General features: G+C 35.3%; 1 protein-coding gene across 1 annotated transcript; it reads left to right on the top strand.

The window, feature by feature from the left end:
- Nucleotides 1-15,901: 15,901 nt before the first annotated feature.
- On the top strand, nt 15,902-24,597 carry LOC145086073 (5'-3' exoribonuclease 3-like). Its single transcript, XM_079023802.1, has 23 exons — nt 15,902-16,219; nt 16,863-16,965; nt 17,055-17,131; nt 17,548-17,739; nt 17,822-17,941; nt 18,033-18,095; nt 18,204-18,350; nt 18,715-18,873; nt 18,967-19,044; nt 19,184-19,270; nt 20,469-20,831; nt 21,544-21,636; nt 21,870-21,965; nt 22,090-22,160; nt 22,294-22,422; nt 22,514-22,590; nt 22,686-22,726; nt 22,842-22,916; nt 23,017-23,174; nt 23,248-23,352; nt 23,435-23,510; nt 23,612-23,691; nt 23,798-24,597. Exons 1-23 carry the CDS (start codon nt 16,016-16,018, stop codon nt 24,438-24,440), a joined length of 3,237 nt encoding a protein of 1,078 aa, XP_078879928.1. The 5' UTR covers nt 15,902-16,015; the 3' UTR covers nt 24,441-24,597.
- The last annotated feature ends 89 nt before the right edge of the window (nt 24,598-24,686 follow it).

Here is a 24,686-nt window from a genome sequence, read left to right on the forward strand (position 1 = left end):
TGTACCTCAATGAACTCTGGATTAGGTCCTAGATCCATGCTCTTCACCTTCTCTTTTGATCTTTCCTTCCTTCTCTTCTTCAATCTTCAAGAAACAAGCACAAAACACTTCAAATCACAAGGAGAGGGTTAGGGCTCGGTATAGGATGCTCTGAGGGTGAAGGAGACTAGCTTAGGGCGCATAAGGGGGGTTTAAATAGGGTACAAACCCCTGAAATTAGGGTTTCTTCCAGACTGGTGGACTCACCGTGTCCAGAGTATGGTCTCGCCGAGTCTCCAACTTAAACGTGCTCAATATCCCGTCCCTACTCGGCGAGTCTAGCCTACGACTCGCCGAGTCCAAGGCTAAAAATGTAAAATACTTAGATAAGTCATACATACCAGGAACCAAGTGCTACACGATAAGCCTTTCTTTCTCTCTCTAACTTCTCTATAGCTGTAACACCCTGTTTATTTATCAGATAAATAAATAAATTAATGAGCAGATGGTAGCCCTAAAATAAATAATTATATATGCAGGGTGTTGGGTTTGAGGAGTTAATTACCACATTTTTTTTAGAAGTCGGGGGTTAAAGCGTGAGTTTGGGACTCATTTTATATATTTATGAAGACAGGGGCTCCGTGGTAATTATCGATAATTATTTTAAAAATAAATGAGGTGGGAGGGCTGATTATGTCATAATTAAGATATTGGGGGCTGTATAGTAAATTTTGTACCTAAGGTGTAAAGGATTTTAATGTCGAGGGTCTAAATGGTAACTTCTGGGACTTTATTTGAAAGGATTTTTTAGGTTTAGGGGTTGTACGGTAAATTAGGGATTTATTTTGTAAGGAATTATGGAAGGGAGGGCTAAAGGGTAACTTTTGGATTTAAATTGAAAACGAATTTTGTGGGGAGGGGCTGAACTTGGAAAAATGAATATAAGTTTGAAGATCACGGGATTTAAACTCGGCGACCCTCCTTCCCGTTTAAAAGCCATCGCTACCAAACCCTAACCCTATTTATCTCTCCAGCCGCCACCCTCACCTCCGGCGCCGCCAACTCCTCCGTTAATGTCGTTGTAGATACCGGAAACCACCATGGAGTTGTCCTGCGATTTAGCTGTCGGCGTGACGTTCATGTTACTGTTTCATTGCCACATCGTCGTCGGATACCATTGTTGCACCGTTGACGTCGAAGACGAAGCCGCCAAGAGTTGTCGTCGTGATCGCTGTTGTGGATAGTGACGGACACTACCGCCCCTTGGTCGAGAATGCTATCATTTTCCCCCTTCCGCTTTTGTTCAGGCTACTGCTAGCCGTCGCCGCCACCACTCAAACGATTTTCGGTTGCTCCGGTCATCATCAATCACCGCCATCGCCACCCACCACAGGTGGGTGTGGGTTTCCTTTACGAGCAAAAGATGAAGTGTGTGTTTTTCGTTGCTGTGCACACCATGTATGTGTTTGATGCCCGACAACCGCAAAGAGCAACCATGGCACCGCCTTGATGCCGTCTTCGTCGCCACCAACCACCATGGAAGGTTGTTGGGTGCGTGTTCCACCAATGGTTTAGGTGTGTAGAGTTTTGATGTACTATGTTGCATATATTGTTTGTCCGGATTTTTTTGGAACGCCACTGCTACCACCACTTCCGGTGGTGGCTGCCGCCATGCGCCACCGCCGGCCACCATTAGGTGGCTGTGTGTGTGTGTGTTTAGTGTAGTGTGTGTGTGCGTTTATTTTAGTATTTTCTTTGTAAATTGTAAAATGGAATAATAAAAGGAAATTCTGTAACACTCGTGTTTCTAGGCTAGGCATTAATATTGACATAATGGTCTAGGTTAACCTTTGCAACTCATTTAGAAGAAATGAAAAGGAATTATGTGAATTTTATGTGAATTATGTGTTTTATGCTTGATTATTAGGGTTTAATTAATTAAGAATAAAAATAAGCGTCAAAATTAAAGTGTGAGATAAGCCCGATATCTTTACATAAAGTTGTAGTGGTCGAAACTAATGGGTTTGAGTCATAAGAACTTTCCTATGTGCACATGCAAACCCTAATGCTTGGATCTAGGTTTCTCTAATTGAACATGCAATGTATCCAAGACTTTGATTGATAGATCTAATGAAAACATTCATATTATAACACATGAAATCAGATCTGAAAGATTACCTTGAATTGCTTGCTTGAATCTTCTTGTCCTTGGAGCTTAGAGTCACAAATGTCACTCCTCTAATGGCTTACAAACACCAACTTAGCAAGAGGATGATTAGAGAGAGAGGATGAGGTCAAGAAATCGGTCAGGGTTTCTTCAAAGGCAAGAGTCTCGATTTCCTTGACCCCATGGGTCTATTTATACTAGTGAGCCTCCTACGGTTTCACCCTTAAACCCTAATTGGATAACTTAGGCCCTAAGCAATCCAATCTCCTTAATGATAAGCCTTGGACGATTTCTAGGCCCTTCCAAACCCTAAAACCGTCCACCCCTTATCCATTAAGGATTACTGCTCAAAATACAACTATCATACAATTGACAGTTTATGCCCTTTATTCAATTAATCTCTTTAAGTCACCAAATTAATTCATAATTAATTTATGACTTATATTAATCAAATAACAATATTATTATTCCTTATATTATACTCATAATATATTAATAATATTTCTTTTGTCATTATAAATCATCCTGTCAAGTTGCTATGGTGAAGGCAACCCAAAAGGACCATGCACAATCGGGTCAAATACTTGCCAAATATAGTTGCAGCCTTAGACACTATTCCAACAGTCTCCCACTTGGATAAGTCTAGTAACTATATATACAAGCATAATCCGATTAGCAATTGTAGCTCTCAAAGACGTTGTCAAACTCTGATCTTATCAATCTTGTCCTTTAGATAAGGGATCATACAATCCTCTGTTTAGATATCATGTGGACAATTCTATGGAACCAATTTGTCCAGCAGTTGGTTTCTCGATCTCATATTTATTTGACATAGAACTTAATCGAACACATCAATTTAGTTCTGACCGGGCCCGGTACATAAGTCAAATCAAATCATCGAGCGACCGAGATATCGCTTTTACCCTCTCAGGATAAAAGTAACAGATAAACTTCGACTTATATGCATTTACTTATTCATTAATCAATTATACACAACAATGCGTTTTATAACATCAATTTACTGATGCGGTTTTGCATTATCAATGTACAACTAATTAACAAATAACAAACCATATATCTAGGTTTTAAGACCATATGATATTATCATCTTGCGATCAACCTTTTCGTCACATTCCATAAGGTGATTCCAGCAAGTGCAGATTTGTTCCAATGCTCAAAACCAGTTCATAAGCACTCATGAACGTTGCAACAAACTTTTGCTATGTCTAATACCATTTAGACAATCTACACACTAATTCATGACAATCTTCATTCATACCTACTTCCAACATATGAACGATTGTGGATTGTTTGAATAATTCGATTATTATAAATAACTCAATTATTCAGGAAGTCAAAACATGCAAAATGAAACAATAGTTAAACAATTAACACAAGACAATAACTTTACTTATAAATAATACTCATTTATTTAATCATCAAATGTTAATTACATTTATCTATTACAAGTTTCTAAAGTTATCTAATCTAATCTAGTATCATCTCTCAGCCCAATACTCCTGGCATGCTGCAAATGCTTAACCTTACTCAGTCCCTTCGTAAGCGGATCTGCTGGGTTATCTTCTGATGATATCCTCCTAACCACGAGGTGTCCTTCTTCTACTCGATGTCTAATGAAATGATATTTTCTGTCGATATGACGAGATCTACCATGATCCCTTGGTTCCTTGGTCAAGGCAACCGCTCCTTCATTATCACAGAAAATTTCCATAGGCTCCTTTATGGCAGGCACAACTCCAAGATCACCAATGAAGTTCTTCAACCATATTGCCTCCTTCAACGCTTTTCTCGCTGCAATGTACTCTGATTCGCACGTTGAATCAGCTACGGTTTCCTGCTTGGAACTTTTCCAAGTCACTGCTCCTCCATTCAGGGTGAAGACCCAGCCCGACTGCGAACAGTAGTTGTCCCTGTCGGTTTGAAAACTAGCGTCACTATACCCTCGCACCTTTAAGTCATCACTCCCCCCGAGGACTAAAAACCATTCCTTGGTCCTCCGAGGGTACTTAAGGATATTCTTAACCGCAATCCAATGGGCTTTGCCAGGGTTCCCTTGATATCTACTAACCATGCTCAAAGCAAAGGCTACATTAGGTAGAGTACAAGTCATAGCATACATGATTGAGCCAACTGCGGAAGCGTATGGTACTCGGCTCATTTATGCTATTTCGGCTTTGGTACTCGGACTTTGAGTCTTACTCAACTTGGCATTACTTTGTATCGGTAATTCTCCCTTCTTCGAATTTTCCATACTAAAACGTTTTAGTACTTTATCTAAGTAAGTGTTCTGACTAAGTCCTATTAGTCTCTTACTTCGTTCTCTCACTATCCTTATACCCAAAATATAGGAAGCCTCTCCGAGGTCCTTCATAGCGAAGCACTTCCCGAGCCAGGACTTAACTTCCTGCAGTGTCGGGACGTCGTTTCCTATGAGTAGGGGTGTTCATAACCGGATATCCGAAAATTCGGATATCCGAAATTTCGGATAGTTGATTTTTGGTATCCGATTCCGTATCCGAAATTTCGGATATCCGAATTTCGGATATCCGAAATTTCGGATACGGAATCGGATACCAAATCGGATATCCGAAAAATTGAAATTTTGTTAAAATTTGAAAAACATATGAAGTTTTTAAGTGAAAAATACATATTTTTAAATTAGAAAGGAATATGAAGTAATATAGGTATTTAATTAAGGGTGTTATCAATATGTTTTAGTTACTAAAATTCATATCATAAGACATATGCGACTAAAATAACAAATAATGTATAAAATAAAACCAAAATTTTCGGATATCGGATATCCGAATTATCCGAAAAATCTGAAAAGCATTATCCAATTCCGATTCCGAAAAATTGGATATCCGAAATTTCGGATATCCGATTTTTCGGATAATTCGGATTCGAAATTTCGGAATTTTGGATCGGAATTTCGGATACGGATATTTTTGAACACCCCTACCTATGAGTAGTATGTCGTCGACATACAGAACGAGGAAGTTGACTATACTCCCACTGACTTACAAATGATTCATCTTCACTTCGTACAAATCCAAACTCTTTGACTTTCTCATCGAAGCAAAGATTCCATTTGCGAGACGCTTGCTTAAGTCCATAAATGGACTTCTCAAGCTTACACACTCTATTTGGATGCTTTGGATCAACAAAACCCTCTGGCTGAGCCATGTAAACATTCTCAGCCAACTTCCCATTAAGGAAAGTAGTGTTGACATCCATTTGCCAAATCTCATAATCATGAAATGCGGCAATAGCTAGCATCACTCTAATAGACTTTATTTTCGCAACTGGTGAGAAGGTCTCGTCATAGTCAACTCCGGGAGTTTAGGTAAAGCCCTTCGCAACCAATCGCGCCTTATATGTGTGTACGTTTCCATCCACGTCGGTGTTCTTCTTGAAGATCCATTTGCACCCAACGGTCTTACGTCCGGGCACATTATCAACCAAATTCCAAACTTGGTTGTCATACATGGATTGGATCTCGTTTTCCATTGCCTCTTTCCATTTCTCAGACTCCGGGCCTACCATGGCTTCCTTATAGCTATTAGGTTCATCTAGATTTATTAGTGTACCATCACTAATATAAGTGTACCCTTCGGTAGTAATATGAAAACCATAAAACTGGGGTTGAACTCTAACTCTTTCGGAACGTCTAAGAGGTAAGTGATGAGTTGAAAAACTCTTTGATCGTTTAGATCTTCAAAAAGGTTAATCAGAAAAATACTAACAGAAACATCAAACACAAGAATGAATCAAAATATGTCAAATGCTTCAATAGATTCACGCCTCAGCAAAGCTCGACTAAGAACTTCCGCTGTAGAGGCTATTTAGGGTTACAAAAGATAAAAGATTAAATCTCCTCAAAAACCTTACGTACTAGGATGCATGCAAGCACCTATAAATACAAAACCCTATAAAATAACTCTCGGATGGACAGGCCCATACCGGAGTCTAAATGGACTAACTAGCGAGCCCAAGACGCAACACCTTTTAGACCTAATAGTAAGGACTCGTCAATCGGTTCAATCGGAGTTTCCTCCTCGGGTTGAGCGTCAGCGGTAGAGGTTCCTTCATCAACCGATTCTTGAATCTCTTCAAGCTCGATTTGCCTCCCACTGTCTCCTTGGCTTATGAGTTCTCGCTCTCGGAAAACTCCTCTCCTCGCAATGAAGACAACATTTTCCTTCGGTCTATAGAAGAGATATCCAAAGGATTTCTGCGGGTAGCCGATGAAAATACATCGCTCACTACGAGGTTCGAGCTTGTCGTGAGTATCTCGTCTTACAAAAGCCTCGCAACCCCAAACCTTGATATGTGCTAACGAGGGAGCTTTCCCTGTCCACATCTCGTGAGGTGTTTTGGCAACCTTCTTAGTAGGGGCTCGGTTAAGGATATGGGCGGCAGTCTCTAAGGCATACCCCCAGAATGAGATAGGTAGTGAAGCACGACTCATCATAGAACGAACCATGTCTAACAAGGTTCGATTACGCCTTTTTGCCACACCATTCAACTGCGTTGTCCTAAGTGGCGTCAATTGCGAAACTATTCCACATTCTTTGAGATGGTCGTGGAATTCAAGACTTAGGTGCTCTCCTCCTCGATCAGATCGAAGCATCTTGATTTTCCTGCCCAATTGATTCTCCACTTCATTTTTGAATTCTTTGAACTTTTCAAACGTTTATGACTTTTGCTTGATTAAGTAAATATACCCATATCTACTATAGTCATCGGTAAAAGTCACATAGAAGCGGTTCCCATCCTTTGTGGTTGATCTAAAGGGTCCACATACATCGGTATGTATGAGATCCAATAAACCCTCACCCATTTCACATGTGCTAGTGAATGGCGACTTGGTCATCTTTCCAAGTAAACAAGACTCACATGTGTCATCTTCCCTAAGGTAGAATGACCCTAACACTCCATCCTTTTGGAGTTGGGCTATGCGCTTCTTGTTGACATGTCCAAGACGACAATGCCACAAGGATGATTTATCCATACTATTGGAAGAATCCATGCACAAAACATCATTTCCTAGGTTATCTATAATCATAACAGTTTCATAAATTCCATTACATGGCATTGCTTCAAAATATAAGACACCATTTAGATAAGCATAAATTGAACCATTCTCATTATTAAAAGAAAATCTAAATCCTTGTCTAAACAAACCATGAAACGAAATGATGCTTCTTGCCATTTCTGGCGAGTAGCAACAATTATTCAAATCTAAACATAATCCATTACTAAGCACTAAAGAATACACTCCAATCTTGGTCACAGGTGACGATCTTCTGTTCCCCATGATTAGATTTATTCTTCCACACTCCACATCCCTATTTCTTCTTAGTCCCTGCAATTCAGAACAAATGTGGTAACCGCACCCAGTATCGAGGACCCAAGAAATAGCATGAGATGAATCATTAGATTTAATTGTGTATATACCTGCGAAAGACGGCTTGATCTTTCCTTCCCTGATGGCTTGCAGGTATTCTGGGCAGCTTCTTTTCCAATGCCCTATTTTGTGGCAATGGTGGCACTCTGCCTCCTTTGGGTTAGGGTTAGGCTTAGCAGGATCAACTTTGGTCCCACTAGAAGAGGAACCATCTCGGGACTTTCCTTTGCAGTGGCTCTTAGACGGAGCCTTCCTCTTCTTGCCCCTTCCCTGCCCAATAGCCAAAACAGGAGCAACGGGTGGATTGGGAATGGGTACAACAGACTTGTCCTTGAGGTTGCTCTCAGCAACCCTTAGGAGACCTTGGAGCTTACTTAGGGTGACCTCTTCCTTATTCATGTGGTAGGTCATCCTAAATTGGTTGTAACACGGAGGCAAGGAATGAAGCACCATGTCGATAGCTAAGTCTTCCCCAAAGTCGACATTCAACTTGCGAAGACGATCGACATACCTTTGCATCTTTTGCAAGTGTACGGTTAGAGATTCTCCATGTCCCATTTTAGCGGAGATCATGTTAGTGAAGATCTCGTAACGTTCCTGCCTCGCGTTTTGATGGTATCTCTCCAATAAGTCTTGATGCATTTCGTACGGATACATGTCCTCATAGGACTTTTGGAATTCAGCGTTCATTGTGGCTATCATGATGCAATGAACCTTCGTCGCATCACGTTCATGAGTCTCAAAAGCAGTCATTTCAGCCGGAGTAGCGATTTCTGGGTTGATCTTCTCGAGCTTCTCGTCAAGGACATACTCCTTGTCCTCGTAGCGAGCAATCGTGCGAATGTATCTTATCCATTCGCTAAAGTTTGTTCCATCAAAAGTCATCCTTTGGCAAAGGCTCATCAATGTGAACGAGCTAGCAGCAGCGTTGTTCGCGTTCGACATCTACAAATAGAAAGGACAAAGATTGATTAGAATTTAAAATCTTTAATTATCACCCAATATGAAAAATTAGGGCTAGGATCCAACAACATTATTTACATATTAGAAAAGGGATGTCGTAATCCAACATGCAAACAATTTGAAGGTAAGTGAATGACGATTCACTAATTCTCCACCATGAAAACATAACCTTAAGATCTAAATGTATTAAGAATTCCTAGTTTTTCGATGAGATTCTTTGAAATTTTCAATGGCATGTTTAAATCTTGATATGCCCCTCTCGTTTGTGACTAGGATACTGAGGATCACAAAGTGGGTGTGAATAACCATGCAAATCTACACGGTGCCTTCATTGTAACAATCACCTATTCGATGTGCTGGTAAACCACACACGCTCCACTGAACTATGATAAACAATGAATCACCCTTTGCCACCTATGCTTAGAACCAATTAGTGTGCCGGTAAACCACACACGCTCCACTAACTTCTTAGCAGGGGTGCAAAGTGTAATTTCATGGGATTGCGTCAATTCACTTTTCCTAAAGTAACTAGGATTGGGAATTTGAAAAACATGTAGTTACTTTGTATTTAATACTATACTTTTAATGAGGAGATAGAGTTTCCCTATCCTACCCGTTCGGCTAACGACCCTCCACCGATCAAGCAATCGGTGGGTGTGAGTGTACACTCATTAAACGCCATTTTATAGGCCGCAGCCTTATACCCACCTTATAGACCGGCTTCGTGAATGAGGCCTACTAACGGTAAGACTAGCATTTTTAATTATACATACATACATATATATATATATATATATATATATATATATATATATATATATATTAAGCTTGTAATCATATAGAGTATAGGGTTGAATTTTAAACTTGTAAAATTCTAGGGTTTGAAATTTAAATTGTCTAAATTAAACTTTTAATCACAAAACATAAATTTCAAAACTTGAGGACAAGTTTTAAACTTTTCAAAACATAAAGGATCAAATAACAAATAATTTAAATTAACCATTTAATCACATAATTATCCATATTTGATTTATTTAATTGTTTCTTGGAAAACAATTTACCAATTTAATTAAAATAATCAATCAATTATCACGTAAGGAAATTATTATTCAATTTATAGGTAAATATCTTCAATTAGGTCAAGGATATACTCAAATATATGTTAAACTCGGATTTATATTGACCCATTAAAATAAAGGCAAGTTTCCATAAGATAAATAGCAAGAAATCCTGAAACTAGCTCCTTCTGACGCTCGAACTCGTCGAGTACCACAATGTACTCGCCGAGTTGAGGCCTACTTGTCAAGTACACAATGGTACTCGCCGAGTTCATCAGGCAGAAGGACAAAAAACGAATTTTGCAATCAACAATCAAGCAACCAATGCATCAATTCAATAGAAACCAATCAAGGCTCTGATACCACTGATGGGTTTGAGCCATAAGAACTTTCCTATGTGCACATGCAAACCCTAATGCTTGGATCTAGGTTTCTCTAATTGAACATGCAATGTATCCAATACTTTGATTGATAGATCTAATGAAAACATTCATATTATAACACATGAAATCAGATCTGAAAGATTACCTTGAATTGCTTGCTTGAATCTTCTTGTCCTTGGAACTTAGAGTCATAAATGTCACTCCTCTAATGGCTTACAAACACCAACTTAGCAAGAGGATGATTAGAGAGAGAGAGGAGGAGGGAAAGAAATCGGCCAGGGTTTCTTCAAAGGCAAGAGTCTCGATTTCCTTGACCCCATGGGTCTATTTATACTAGTGAGCCTCCTACGGTTTCACCCTTAAACCCTAATTGGATAACTTAGGCCCTAAGCAATCCAATCTCCTTAATGATAAGCCTTGGACGATTTCTAGGCCCTTCCAAACCCTAAAACCGTCCACCCCTTATCCATTAAGGATTACTGCTCAAAATACAACTATCATACAATTGACAGTTTATGTCCCTTTATTCAATTAATCTCTTTAAATCACCAAATTAATTCCTAATTAATTTATGACTTATATTAATCAAATAACAATATTATTATTCCTTATATTATACTCATAATATATTAATAATATTTCTTTTGTCATTATAAATCATCTTGTCAAGTTGCTATAGTGAAGGCAACCCAAAAGGACCATGCACAATCGGGTCAAATACTTGCCAAATATAGTTGCAGCCTTAGACACTATTCCAACAGAAACAAGGATTTCGGGGATATAAAGAGTGTCGAAATCCGAGTTATAACGAAGAAGATATGACTTGTCGAAGTTTCGCGACAAAACCGGCACGGTGCCGAATGTCGTAAAAAGTGAGTTTTTGATAAACTACTTTTTAGCCTTAGTGATCTAAACGAAAGTCGTAGTATTCGTTAAACCGAGAAGTTCGATAAAAAAAACGCCCAAATCTGACTTCGTATGAGAAAGTTATGATTTTTCGAAGTTTCAGCTTAGCAGTAGACAGCTAAAAACTTGAATTTTAGATCGAGTGATTTTTAGCCGACACAACCTAAATGAGAATTGAAGGTCTCGTCATTAGTAGCACAACGGTAAAAAGTCTGACGAAAACGGACGTCGGATGAAGAAGTTATGAATTTTTAACGGATTTCCTGTCCCGGTCTGTTAAAATCAATAATATAAAGTTTAAACGAAGTCTAAATGGAAGTTGTAGAGCGTAATTTTAGCTACGCGTGCATATAAAGAACGTCAAAAAACGGAGCTCGTATGCGAAAGTTACGGATTTTAGAAGTTTTTGCACAAAAATCGAGAAAATTCGCATAGTCACGCTTTTGCCACGTGTCCTCGCCTCGCATATGCCACGTGGCGAAATCTGTTGAGTCACCCTCGCATGAACAGTAGCCACGTGATCCTCGCATGCAACCCACGTGATCCGACCCGCGTGTAGACTTCTGATTCGACCAAGGAGGAGGCCCAATCCAAACCGAGCATCTGTCCGAACAGAGGCTGTTGACCAATCCGAACCTCGCATGTGGACCAGTAGACCGCGGTCCAATCAGCAACCGCCACCGAGACCCTCGCATGCGCAGACCATGTGCGAGCCATGTGCGAACCACCTCCCTGCGAGCCTCCGGATCTGCGACGCGTGTCTTCCCTCCTGACCGTCCGATCAGAAGCCTCGCCCCTATAAATAGAAGGCTGCGAGCCTTCCCGGGTAACTTTGGAAATTTACCACTTTTCACCCTAAATCTCATAATTCTTTCATATTAGCATCCCCCAAAGCCCCGATATCAATTATAAGCCCCAGAATACTCCACGAAGTGCCCGAGAAGCCCGAAAAATTTATCCTTAGGGTGGTGGCTGCCGCCTCCTGCCGCCACCGGTCGTCGTGTCGTTTACTTTGCTTAGTGTAGTGTGTATGTGCTTTTATTTTAGTATTTTCTTTGTAAATTGTAAAATGGAATAATGAAAGGAAATTCCACCGCCTCTTGCCGCCACCGGTCGCCGTGTCGGGTGGCGGTGTGCCTCGTTGTATGGTGACTCATTTGTGGTGTTTGGACAAGGGACATAAACCCTAATGGGCCCAATGAAGCCCTAATTGACATTAAAGCCCAATCATGTGTCTAATAGGCTTAATGGACCCTAATGGATCTAAGGACTTAGCTAATGGGCCTAGCAAAATCCTTAATTGATCTAAGGAAACCTAATGGGCTTAAGGACTTGATTTTGAGCCTATTGGGCTAAGATGGGTTGGAAAACCCTAATGCAATGAAATCCTAATTTGGGATAATCAGGACATACGAGAAATTATTTAATAACTTGAAATATTAAATAATAATCATTGGCAAGATTAATCTAAGCAATATTGGACTTAATGGATTAAGTCCTTAAAGGATTATGTCCTTAATGGGTTAAGTAGGAAACTTAACCCTAATCATCATTTTATGTGAAACCCTAATTTCACTTGAGTATATTATTGGGCATTTATATTGGGCCTAAATGATTAAGATAATAATGGACCATCCAAGAGCAAGCAATTGAACTAGAATAATTTAATGGGCCTAGGGTAAGGCCCATGTAAGGGGTTTAGGCCCAATTTGGAAAATTAGGCCATAAATGGGCCTAGTTTGGGCCTTAATGGTTATATGATGTTGGGCCTTAGAATGAGACCGTGTATAGGCCTAGGCCCAATTTGGAAAATTGGGCCATATGTTGGGCTTTGATTCCTAATTGTCTTTGGGCTTATGGATTGGGCCTTGGGCTTGAATACGCCAAACTTGGGGTAATGCAGTAATTATCCAAGTACGTGTTATGGTTATGTAGTGGAACCCGATTATTAATTGGGTGTTATTTTGGTATTGATAGTTCGGGAATCTGTCATCCAGCAGCTGGGGTTGAGTCTGCGAGACTTCAACAGTGTGGGATTATGTCTACGGGACTTCAACAGTGTGAGGTGAGTTACCTTCCAGTAGGGGTGGGTCTTAGGCCACAATGCCGGCCCACCAACAGGGGTAGTTGGCAAATAATTGTCTTTGTGATAATTATCTTGGTATGCTTATGTGATATGCTATGTGTGTCAGTGGTAGTAGCAGGGAATAGTTATTCCCTGACTCGGTCGTTAGGATCGAAGGGTAGGTCAGTACCCCAGTAATGCTTGACTGTATGATTATATCATGTTATTATATGATAGTGGTAGGGGTCAAATAGTCCCCGGTTACCGGTTGAAAGATGCCGACTGTATGATTATATCATGTTATTATATGATAGTGGTAGGGGTCAAATAGTCCCCAGATACCGGTTGAAAGATACCGATTGAAAGATACCGAAGGGGTATACATAACCCATGTAATATAACTATTTTATTTATTCAAATCAAAATAAAAAAAATTACAAAAGCCATAAATAACCAAAATTATTAAAAAATAGAAAAATAAAAAAATTATAACACAAAAATTGTAATACACTCTAATATATTCATATATTTTATACTTTTTGGAAAAAGGTAAAAAAAGTTATCAAATTGATAAAAAATAAAACGAAACAACGAAAATAATTAAAATAGGAAAAGAAATTAAAAAATAATACGAAAATATCAAAAAAATAATATGAATTTTTTTAAAAATACGATAAAAACCAAAAAAGATGAAAAATATAAAATGTATTAATATATTAGAGTATATAATATTTTTGGTGTTTGAGTTTTTGTTTTTTGTTTTTCTATTTTTATTACTTCAATCAAAATAAATAAAAACAATAGAAGAGTAATAAATAACTAAAATTATAAAAATAAATAAAAAAAAGATGAAATATAATGATAAATACAAATATAAAGTTGCTAACGATATTAACTATGAAGCATCAAAGTTAAAAAAAACACATGAACCGTAATAACATAAAATTTTAAAAAAAAATTAACGCTTCAATTCACAAATAAGAAAAATTAAGAAAAAATGATATCGACATGGTTTATCGAATTTAAGTTTATTTACTTGAATCAAAATAAAGAAAAACATTAAAAAACCATAAATAACTAAATTTATAAAATAAAAATAGAAAATAAAATGTCAAAAAGAAAAAAAAAGCTATCAAATTATTCAAATTATATATATATATATATATATATATATATATATATATTCACACACCAAATTTATATTTATAATTTATATACATACAAAATTTTAAATATACAAAATTACACAAATGGTCCTTGAGGTTTGTAGTATATTGCAAATTTGGTACAAGAGTAAAATAGTATATTTCATTAAAATCTAACAGTTGAAAAGTTAGATTTAACGGTAGGAGGACCTTTCATGTAATTTTGCAAACCACAGGGACTAGTGGCGTGACGTTTTCTTTGAAAGTCCTCAAAGTGCGATATTTTACAACCATAGGGATCAATTATGAAATTTTGTCTATATTATATGTATTATGTGGTTTTTTAATTTTAAAAATTAGAAAAACGTAGAAATTGACATGTAGATTATATTAATTTCAAAAATACTACAAAATGATAAGTGTCAAAACTTATGAGAGATTGATATGTGACAAAATGGATTTTTATTTATTAGAGTAGATTTTTATAGAATAATAAGTAGGTGTAAGACCCATATATTATATGGATTTATTTAAAAGAAAAATTAAATATGAAATTTTAAACATTTGAAAAGTTTGAATTTATAAGAAAAATAAGAAAAATATTGAATTAGTTAAAATTAAAATGTTTTTTTTCTGTTTTAAATTTAAATAATAATTTAGATAAATAAATAAAAGAAACTAATGAGGTTTTAATTTATAAAATTTTGAAATTAAAAGGAAAATCAATTAATAAAATTGACATACATTTATTATTATATTTATTACAATTATTACATTTAGATATTATGTGAAATTTAATAAAATGAAAAAACCACAAAATGCCATATAAAAAAATTAATTAAAAATAACCACAAAATATGACATATAACCAAATCAATAAGGTTGGACAGAGTCGTGTGCTACGCGACCCTCGCTATGGCTCGCTACAGTCGCTGTACACCGCCCCATGGCCTTCGCCAGGAGGCTCGCTAAAGGATTGTCGCTACCGGCTAAGTGAGAAGAGAGAGAAAGGGTTGTAATGATTTGATTGACTATTGAGTTTTGACTTAGTTCACCTCCTCTTCTTTCTTCTCCGTCTGCGTTTCCGCTGCCGTCGTTCACATCTTTGGTCAAACAATTGATCGAGCTATTAAACCCCTCAACACTCAGAAGGATACAAAAAATAGGACCTTTTCATGCCGAAAGCAAATTCGTGTTTGCTAAAACCATATTTATTAAAATCCAAATTCGTGTTTGCTGAAACCCTATTTATTAAAAAAGGGATTTTACTGTGGAAGCAAATGAGCCTCTTTGAATTAAGGATAATAAATCTCAAAACTAGTATAAAATAAGAGAAAGGGAGCTTGAGAAGGACCGTCCAATTTTCAATCCCAATTCCACATATTTGTTACTGTTTCCAATGTTATTTTTTTTAAACTTTTTTTTTTTCTCTTTCTTTAGAGTCTTTGTGTTAATAAAAAATAAAAATTATTTAATATAAAATGTTTATGTATTAAAAAAATATAATTTATTTAAGTTTAAAAAAATGAAAAAAAAACAAAGAGTACTAAAGATGTTACCACTCCTTATAAAATGTTAAGAAAAAGATGCTAACAATATGGCAAACAAAAAAATAACATGGCAATAAAAAAAATGACATGATAAGTTGCTAGGAGTGCTACAACTCCCAATAACCATGAAGCAAAAATATTTTCATTTATTTATTATTTATTAGAGAAGATTTTTTTTTTTTTTTTTTTTTTTTTTAAATTTTATTTTAATTAATTTATCAATTTACAATATTGGTTAAATGAATAGGGTAAATGAACCCTTCTGCAAATTTCTTTTCGCGTCGATAGCATTGTTCTAAACCCTCCTGCAAATTTCTCAAATCAGTTAGGGTTTAGTCATCTAGTCGGTATAGCAAGGCTGGTTTGAGATGGGTGTGCCGGCGTTTTACCGGTGGTTAGCCGAGAAGTACCCGATGGTGGTAGTGGATGTTATAGAGGAAGAACCCGTTGTAATCGGTGGCGTTAAAATCCCGGTGGATACAAGTAAACCTAACCCTAATAAGATCGAGTACGATAATATGTATCTCGATATGAATGGAATTATTCACCCGTGTTTCCACCCTGAAGACCGGGTAACGAATTTCGAATGCATTTTTTTTTTATGTTATTTCTTGTTTGGTTTATATGTTGATTCGTATTAGTTTCTATACATGCTTTACTGTCCTTGAAAATAATTAATTGGGAGCTTCATTGACTAAATATCAGATTCAAGGTTGATGAAATGTGGCAATGTGCAATTATTCAACCGAATATGACCATTATAGTTTTCAAGAAAAGAAATATGATTAGCTTTAAGCAACCTTGATCTGATTATGATTTTCAAGTTTATTGATCCTTTCAATATCACTGCTTTCTACTGTTTTAAAACTTTGATATATGAATCTGTTGTTATCTGATTAAATAGTGTGTAGATGAGCCTTATGCATTTTTATACTGCGAGAGTTACATTATGCAATGATATGTTTGATGTATGCTTAGTATGTTGAATAAGTATAGGTGTTATCAATTATCATTATAAATGTTTTACCTTTTATATAAATATACATTGGAATTAAACACTTAATTGTATCAAGTGTACAATATACTTCTAAACATTCATATAACAAAGTAATAAACCATGCCAGAATGCTCTTTTCACATGATGCTATATATATATATATATTTTTCATATGTTTATAACCTTATGATTAATTATTTATTTTCCCATGTATACAGCCCTCTCCAACCTCTTTTAGTGAGGTGTTTCAGTGTGTGTTTGACTATATTGACCGGTTATTTGTAATGGTGCGACCACGAAAACTGCTTTACATGGCTATTGGTAACTACTAAATGCACTTTTATTCATTTTTATATTTTTTTATGAGTTTTGATTTGGAAATTTTTGCTTAACTTTTAAACATTTATTAGATGGTGTTGCTCCAAGAGCAAAAATGAATCAGCAACGTTCAAGGCGTTTTAGAGCAGCTAAAGATGCAGCTGAAGCAGTATGTACCTTTTTCTTATATCCACTTCTTTAAAAATTCCACATATAATAAATATAATCACAAAAATGACCAAAAATATGTGGGCCCCATTTAAAAAATTGACTTCCTTTTTAGAGAAAATATCAAATAACAACCACCTGTTTCATAATGGATCCATTGCAAAATTACTTTTACTTACAAAAGTCTGCAAAAAGTTTTTATTTTTTTGTTGCAAAATTACATCATCTTTTCACAAGATATGATTTTTTTTGACCTCTTTAAGTTTTTAAATCGTTTTCCACATCCTTTTTAGCTGAATTATACCCATTATGAATAAAATATAACTCAAATCAACCCATTATGAATAAAATATAACTCAAATTGCCATATTTTACCTCAAAGATTGAATCTTGATACTTGTGACATATGTTTTGTAGGCAGCTGAGGAAGAAAGATTGAGGGAAGAGTTTGAAAAAGAAGGAAGAACACTTCCACCAAAGCAAGAATCACAAACTTTTGATTCTAATGTCATTACACCAGGAACAGAATTCATGGCTGTTTTGTCAATTGCTTTACAATATTATGTTCACAAAAGATTAAACAATGATCCCGGATGGAAGTCTATAAAGGTATTTGACTATTTGACTATGAGTATTTCTAGTTTTTGATTTATTTTTCATTGTTGTTGATCTGATTATGATTTTTATGAAGGTTATTCTTTCTGATGCAAATGTTCCTGGTGAAGGGGAACACAAGATCATGTCATATATTCGTCTTCAAAGAAATCTCCCAAGTTTTGATCCAAATACTCGACATTGCTTATATGGTTTGGTAATAACTACACAAATCTTCTTCTTCTTCTTCTTTTTTTCTAAATTTTTTTTCTTTAAACTCAATGTTACATAAGTTTGTTAATTTACAGGATGCAGATTTGATAATGTTGGCTTTGGCTACTCATGAAGTTCATTTTTCAATACTTAGAGAAGTAAGTGTTGTATAATTAACTTACAAAAACTAGTGAAATTAGCATACACATGTTGTCCAATTTATGTATGTATGTATGTATGTATGTTCTTATTGTTTTATGTTTTAGGTTGTATTTATCAAAGGAGAACAAGGCAAGTGTTTTGTTTGTGGTCAATCAGGTCATATGGCTGCTAGTTGTAAAGGGAAGGTGAAGAGAAAGGCAGGAGAGTTTGATGAGAAGGGAGGCACTGAAGAGCCTAAAAAACCATATCAGGTACATATAATTGGATAAATTTTCTATGATGAGGGCATTTATGTCTTTTGCTTAAACAAGAGATCAAGTGCAAGTCCATGTCCCACCTTACCCTAAATTTCAATTTTTGTCGCAGTTGACATTATTTAAATAAGGTGGGTAGGTTTGGGGGTGTGTTTATTTAAATAAATTAAAAAATCAAGGGCAAAATAGTCTTTTTAGGTAAGACAACGACCAAGCACGCAACAAAAACAAACTGTAGGGACCTTTCAAGTTAAAAAAATAAGTTAGGGACCATTTGTGTAATTTACTCTTACAATTATGTAGTACAAATTGGGCTATAATGACTCATAATTCTTTAATAATTGTTTATGCTTTTTTGCAGTTTCTCAATATTTGGACTCTTAGGGAGTATTTGAAACACGAGATGCAAATTCCTAATGTTGAGATTGATTTGGAGAGAATAATTGATGATTTTGTGTTCTTGTGTTTTTTTGTTGGAAATGATTTTCTACCACATATGCCTACATTGGATATTCGTGAGGTGTGTTTTTAAAACCTCTCTTGTATCTCCCATTATTTATAATTCTATTTGTTACATTTCAAATTGTGTAAATCTTATTATTTGCTTTTTCAGGGTGCCATTAATTTACTATTTGCAGTATATAAAAAAGAATTTAAAGCCATGGGTGGATATTTGACTGATGCAAGCAAGGTGATTACTGATTACAGATTACCTGTTCTTTGCTTAATGCATCTTTTTTTTTTTGACTTAGTAAAGAAAGTTATAGAAATTTTCTAAAAATTTGCACTTATTTGTTTTTCATTCCCATTTTCTATTTTTATTGTTGCAGCCAGATCTTGTTAAAGTAGAGCATTTTATTCAAGCAGTTGGATCATTTGAAGAGGCTATATTTCAAAAGAGAGCTCGTATGCTTCAGGTATAAATTCTCACTTACACATCTTTTTCATTCAATCATTCATGTTGATAAGCAAAACTAAAGATAATATAAAAGAAAAAAAAATGTTTGAAGTTTAGGTATAGGTCATGATTTTGTCTAAAAGAAGAAAAAAATGAAAGAGAAAAAGAAATCAAGGCTAAGGGGTTAAAATGATAAATCCTTTTCTTTTAGAAGCAAAGGGTTAATCTCAAAAAAGACCTTATATTTTGTGTTGTTTTTTTCTGGATTAAACTTCAAATTTATTTTTTGCCTGAAAACACCTTGTGTTTTTTCATTGTTTCCGATCTGGCCCTTTTAGTCATTTATTGCCATAAAAAATTGTAAAATGCGAGGGTCTTTTCAAGAAAAACTAATAAAGTTGAGGGCTTATTTGGAAGCATTTAGAAGGTTGAGGGTTTTTTTCGGAACAAATTAAAAAGTTGAGGCCTTTTTTTGGAAAAAATGAAAAATACAAGGTCCTTTTCAGACAGAAAATATGTTTGAGGTTTAATCTGGAAAAAAACACAAAATATAAGGTCATTTTTGAGATTAACCTAGAAGCAAACAAGTAAATTTAACCAGTTACACTACATATCTTTCAATCTTGACATTTTTGGCCCAAAACTTTTTGAACTTTGACATTTGTGGTTTTTTTTTCTTTTGTTGCATTGTGCCACTAAACTTTTTCATTCTTACACTTTTGGCCCCTTATTACAAAAATTTGTGGTCTTCAAAATATGGCGACAATATTTTCCACAGTTTGGCAAGTTTAGTCCCTTAATTCTCAAAAGCTTAAGGAATAGTAAAGTTCTTTTGTTTTAGACATTTGCCACTCAACTTTTTGATTCTTACACTTCTGGTCCCTTATTACAAAATTTTGCGGTCTTCAAAATTTAGCCACAATAATTTCCACAGTTTGGCATGTTTAGTCCCTGCCGCCTTCTATTGTAAAAAAAACCGACCTGGGGCAAAGTCCGTTTTTTTACTAGTTGTTAAAAATATAAAACAAGGGGTACAATCGTAATTATGTATGGTTTTAACTTTTAACATTCAAAGTTTAACAACATAAACCAAATATGTAACTTAATACCATTACAAAAACAGCTGATACTCACATTAAAAAAAACTGGACTTGATTGATAAAAACCATAAAACTTGAAGGACCATTTCTGTAATTTCCTATTTTTGTTTTGTTTAGAAACAACTTGAGAGGGTGAAACGTGACAAGGCTCAAGCAAAAAGAGGAGACGATGGTCAACCACGTGTTGACCCGGACTCATTGGTCCCGATCACCCGGTTCGATGGTGCACGGTTAGCATGTGGTCCTTCACCTTCACCTTACAAACAAAAACGTTCAAGAAAAGGTGTGAAGAAAAATGAACAACAAGTTAAGCTTGCTACAAAAGACTTATCTGCCCTTGAACTTGATATCCAACACAAAAGACCAATGCAATGTGATGATGAAAAAATCGATATTCGTGCTAAAAAAGTTGCACGTTTGTCTTCTGGGAATACTGTTGGAGCTGCAATTGTGGAAGCAGAAACAAGTCATGAAAGAGAAGTATAAATCTTTTCAACAAATTACAGAAAACCCCTTATATTTTCGGCAGTTTTGTGGTTTAACCCCTTCAACTTTATCTTTTCCGATTAAGCCATAAATGTTACTGGTGAAACTTGATATAACATGTGAAACCTGATTTTTCCAAAGAAGTATAAATCTTTTTGACTAACTTTTCAAAATTAATCATTTTGACCTGATATAAAACAGGTAAAAATGGTTAATTTGGAAAAAGTTACTAGTGAAACTTGATATAACATGTTTAGAGGGTGAATTTAGCTGACTTTATTTTGTGAGCAATTTACAGAAAAAAAATCATTATATAGTATGAAATTCTGTGGTTTAACCCCTTAAACTTTATTCTTTTCCAATAAAACTATTTTTCCAATGTAAACTTTTTTGACCTAATAATATAACAGGTGAAAATGGTTAATTTTGAAAATTAGCAGTGAAATCTGATATAAGTAAGAGGTTAAAATGTTTGCAACTTCTATTGTGTTTATTTGAAAAAAAAATAAAGTTTACTGGTTAAAACTGCAAAACTGCCCAAACTATAATGATTTTTTAATTTTTGTTATTTTTATATAATGGTTTATGGAAGTTGGGTGGTTTAAGTAACTCCTGTTGAAGTGAAGGGACTAAATTGTAGATGATGTGAAAATGTGTTAATTTTGTTGATTTTTATTTTTTTATTTTTTTTATTTTTTGATTTTAGGCATTTGAGAACAAAGAAGAACTAAAAGCAAAGTTAAAGGGTGTACTTCGTGAAAAGTCTGATGCTTTTAACTCTGAGGAGCTGGAAGACAAGGTTAGATCTTAAAATCATAGTATTGATTATGCTAAAGCAAAGGGTATATAAGTAATTTCACTTTACCCTTTTGATAATCAGCATCATTTCAACTAAATAATCCAATAATCAAACTGCTAAATATCCAATAACGATAGGCAGAAGTAGTCTACTCAAACACTAGAAACTGATTATTGAGATTTGAGATAATACAGGGGTATAAAAGTAATTTCACTTCCATTTTTTTTTTCAAGATTAAATTGGGTGCCCCTGGGTGGAAGGAACGGTATTATGAAGAGAAGTTTTCAGCCACAACTATTGAGGAGATGGATGCAATAAGGAGAGATGTTGTAAGTCTTCTAAAATTGTTAAAAACTTTTTCAATTATTTACCATTTTTTTATGATATTAAATTCTTTAACTCTGTTATATTATTACCACTTTATTACAAATTATTTAATGCAATTCTTTATAGGTTTTAAAATATACAGAAGGCCTATGTTGGGTGATGCACTATTACTATGAAGGTGTTTGTTCATGGCAATGGTAATTTTTCCCTTTAAGGTTTTGTTGTGTGTGTGTATATATATATATATATATATATATATATATATATATATATATATATATATATATATAATTTTATTTTTTATTTTTGATTTCTAATTTTCTTTTTCAGGTTTTATCCTTATCATTATGCACCATTTGCTTCTGATCTCAAGGATCTTAATAAATTAAATATAAAATTTGAGCTTGGGTCGCCATTTAAACCGTTTAATCAGCTCCTAGGGGTTTTTCCTGCTGCAAGGTTAATATCGTCCTTTTACCTTTTCCCTTTTTTTCAAGATTAATATTTTCTAACTTTTTTTTATTGTTTTCTTTTCACCTTGAAAATGTAGTGCACATGCACTTCCAGAACAATATAGAAAATTAATGACAGATCCAAACTCGCCAATTGTTGATTTTTATCCAACAGGTATGTAAAAAATAAACATTTTTTTTTCTACTTTATATTTTTATAAATAGATTTGAATTTTTTAAAATTTTCGATTAATTCTTTTTGTTCTTCAGATTTTGAAGTAGACATGAATGGAAAACGGTTTGCATGGCAGGTTTATCATCAATCTTTTTAATCTATTAATCTTTTTTTTTTAATTAAAACAAATTACAACATGAAGCCTTTCTGATTGTTTTATTTTTTTTTACTAAAAAATGTTTTATTTTCAGGGTATAGCTAAGTTGCCTTTTATAGATGAAACTCGTCTTCTAGAAGAAGTGAAAAAAGTAGAACACACTTTAACGGTATGTTAAATAATTTAATTTTAAATTAAAAAAAAAGGTTAAAACACTTGAAGATTTTACTTCTAATTCTAATTCTAGCTGTAATTTTTGCTTTATGAAGAATGAAGAAACACAAAGAAACAGCAGGATGTGTGACATGCTTTTTGTGTCTATATCACATAAGCTTTCTCCATACATATTTTCTCTCGATGATCAAACTATAAAATATGGATCCAAAAAGCGGGCCCAAATCAACCAACAAATCAAACCTGAATCAAGGTTTGTTGTGAAATTACCAAATTGCCCCTTACACTTTAACTATTTTTCTGATCAAACTTTTTGTCATGTGTAGCGATGGAATGAATGGCTACTTATCTCTTCCTTCAGGGGATCCATGCCCTAAAGTTTTCAGATCACCTATTGAGGGATTAGAAGATATCAAAGACAATCGTGTCATGTAAACTCCAAAAAATTAATTAATTATTTAATCATTTCCTTAATTTGGTATATACGTTATTAATTACTATATTACCCTTCAGTTGTGCAATATACAAGCTTCCGGATCCTCATCCCCATATACCTCGCCCCCCTCCAGGGGTTAAATTACCAAAAAAGGTAAGGCTTATATCAAATGTCAATTCAAATAAAAAGTCTTTTTTTTTTTTTTTTTTTTTTTTTTTTTAAATTTTTAATAACAGCTTTATTTTTTTATGTAGACTGTAACGAAGGATGATTTGACAGAAACACCTGCCTTATGGCATGAGGACAGTGGGCCCAAACATTGGGAAAATAGAAGGTGTGTTTTTTCCATTTTAATTTAATATTAAAAAATCAAATATTTGAAAACCAATGCAAATTTTCAGAATGATCTAATAATTTTTGGATTAATAATTGTAATTCAGGAATTCAACATTCCGATCCAACGGGCAGAATACACACAAGAACCCGCCCGGATCTATTTCCGGGCAGCGGCTGGCTGTGGCGGCTCACAGACTTGTGGTCAACAGCCTACAAGCCAAAACCGCCGCCGCACCACCGCCTTTTCAACAGACTGGACCCCATAATCATGCTGCCCAAACAAACCGCCACCATCCGAGCGGCAATGACTCGGGTGAGCCGTGGTCGGGGCAGCCTCAGGGTGGTGGAAGGCGGAGAAATAGGCGGAACCGTTACCGAAGTGCGGGTGGTGGTGGTTCTCATCAGGACAGTGGTTCTAATATTGAGGGTAAATTGTCTGGTGGGATGAATCAGAATCAGAATCCGGTCAGAATGTGGGTGCCCCGGGCAGGTCAAAGTGGTGGTGGGGCAACCACAAAGCCGCCTCCGAATAAGGGTGAGAAATTTACAAAGCTGCCACCACCACCACCACTACCGCCACAACAACCGCCACAACCACCACCAGCTCATGAATGTAATAAAGTTATTTCAAATCCACCACCACCTTCCGTAGGAAGTAAGAAAGTTAAAAAAAGGGGGAAGAAAGTTTACAAAGCCGCCAACACCGCCACCGCCGCCACCACCTCCACCACCACCATGAGCTCATGAAAAGAGGCATCGAGTTAATTACTCCCCATGTTGTTTTAGGTTATATCATATAGTTCTTCATTTATTCATAACTTCATTTTTGTTGTGTCTTGTTATATTCGTTAGATGCTAACATTTTGGTTTTATTTAGAACACCATTTTCATTTTTTTTTGATCATTTTTTGTATTGTATGTTTGTTTTTTTTTATGATATTTGAGAAAAGAAATATTTAACAGGAAAAAAAATTATAGACCCAAAACTGTATT

This window comes from Lactuca serriola, chromosome 2 (genome assembly GCF_051521515.1).
Source record: "Lactuca serriola cultivar US96UC23 chromosome 2, Lser_US96UC23_V15, whole genome shotgun sequence".
NCBI lineage: Eukaryota > Viridiplantae > Streptophyta > Magnoliopsida > Asterales > Asteraceae > Lactuca > Lactuca serriola.

Coding starts and splice junctions, on each gene's coding strand:
- LOC145086073 (XM_079023802.1), top strand. CDS start 16,016: ATGGGTGTGCCGGCGTTTTACCGGTGGTTAGCCGAGAAGTACCCGATG. Junction 18,096..18,203: donor ATTTTTCAATACTTAGAGAA/GTAAGTGTTGTA, acceptor TTTATGTTTTAG/GTTGTATTTATCAAAGGAGA. Junction 23,692..23,797: donor AAACATTGGGAAAATAGAAG/GTGTGTTTTTTC, acceptor ATTGTAATTCAG/GAATTCAACATTCCGATCCA.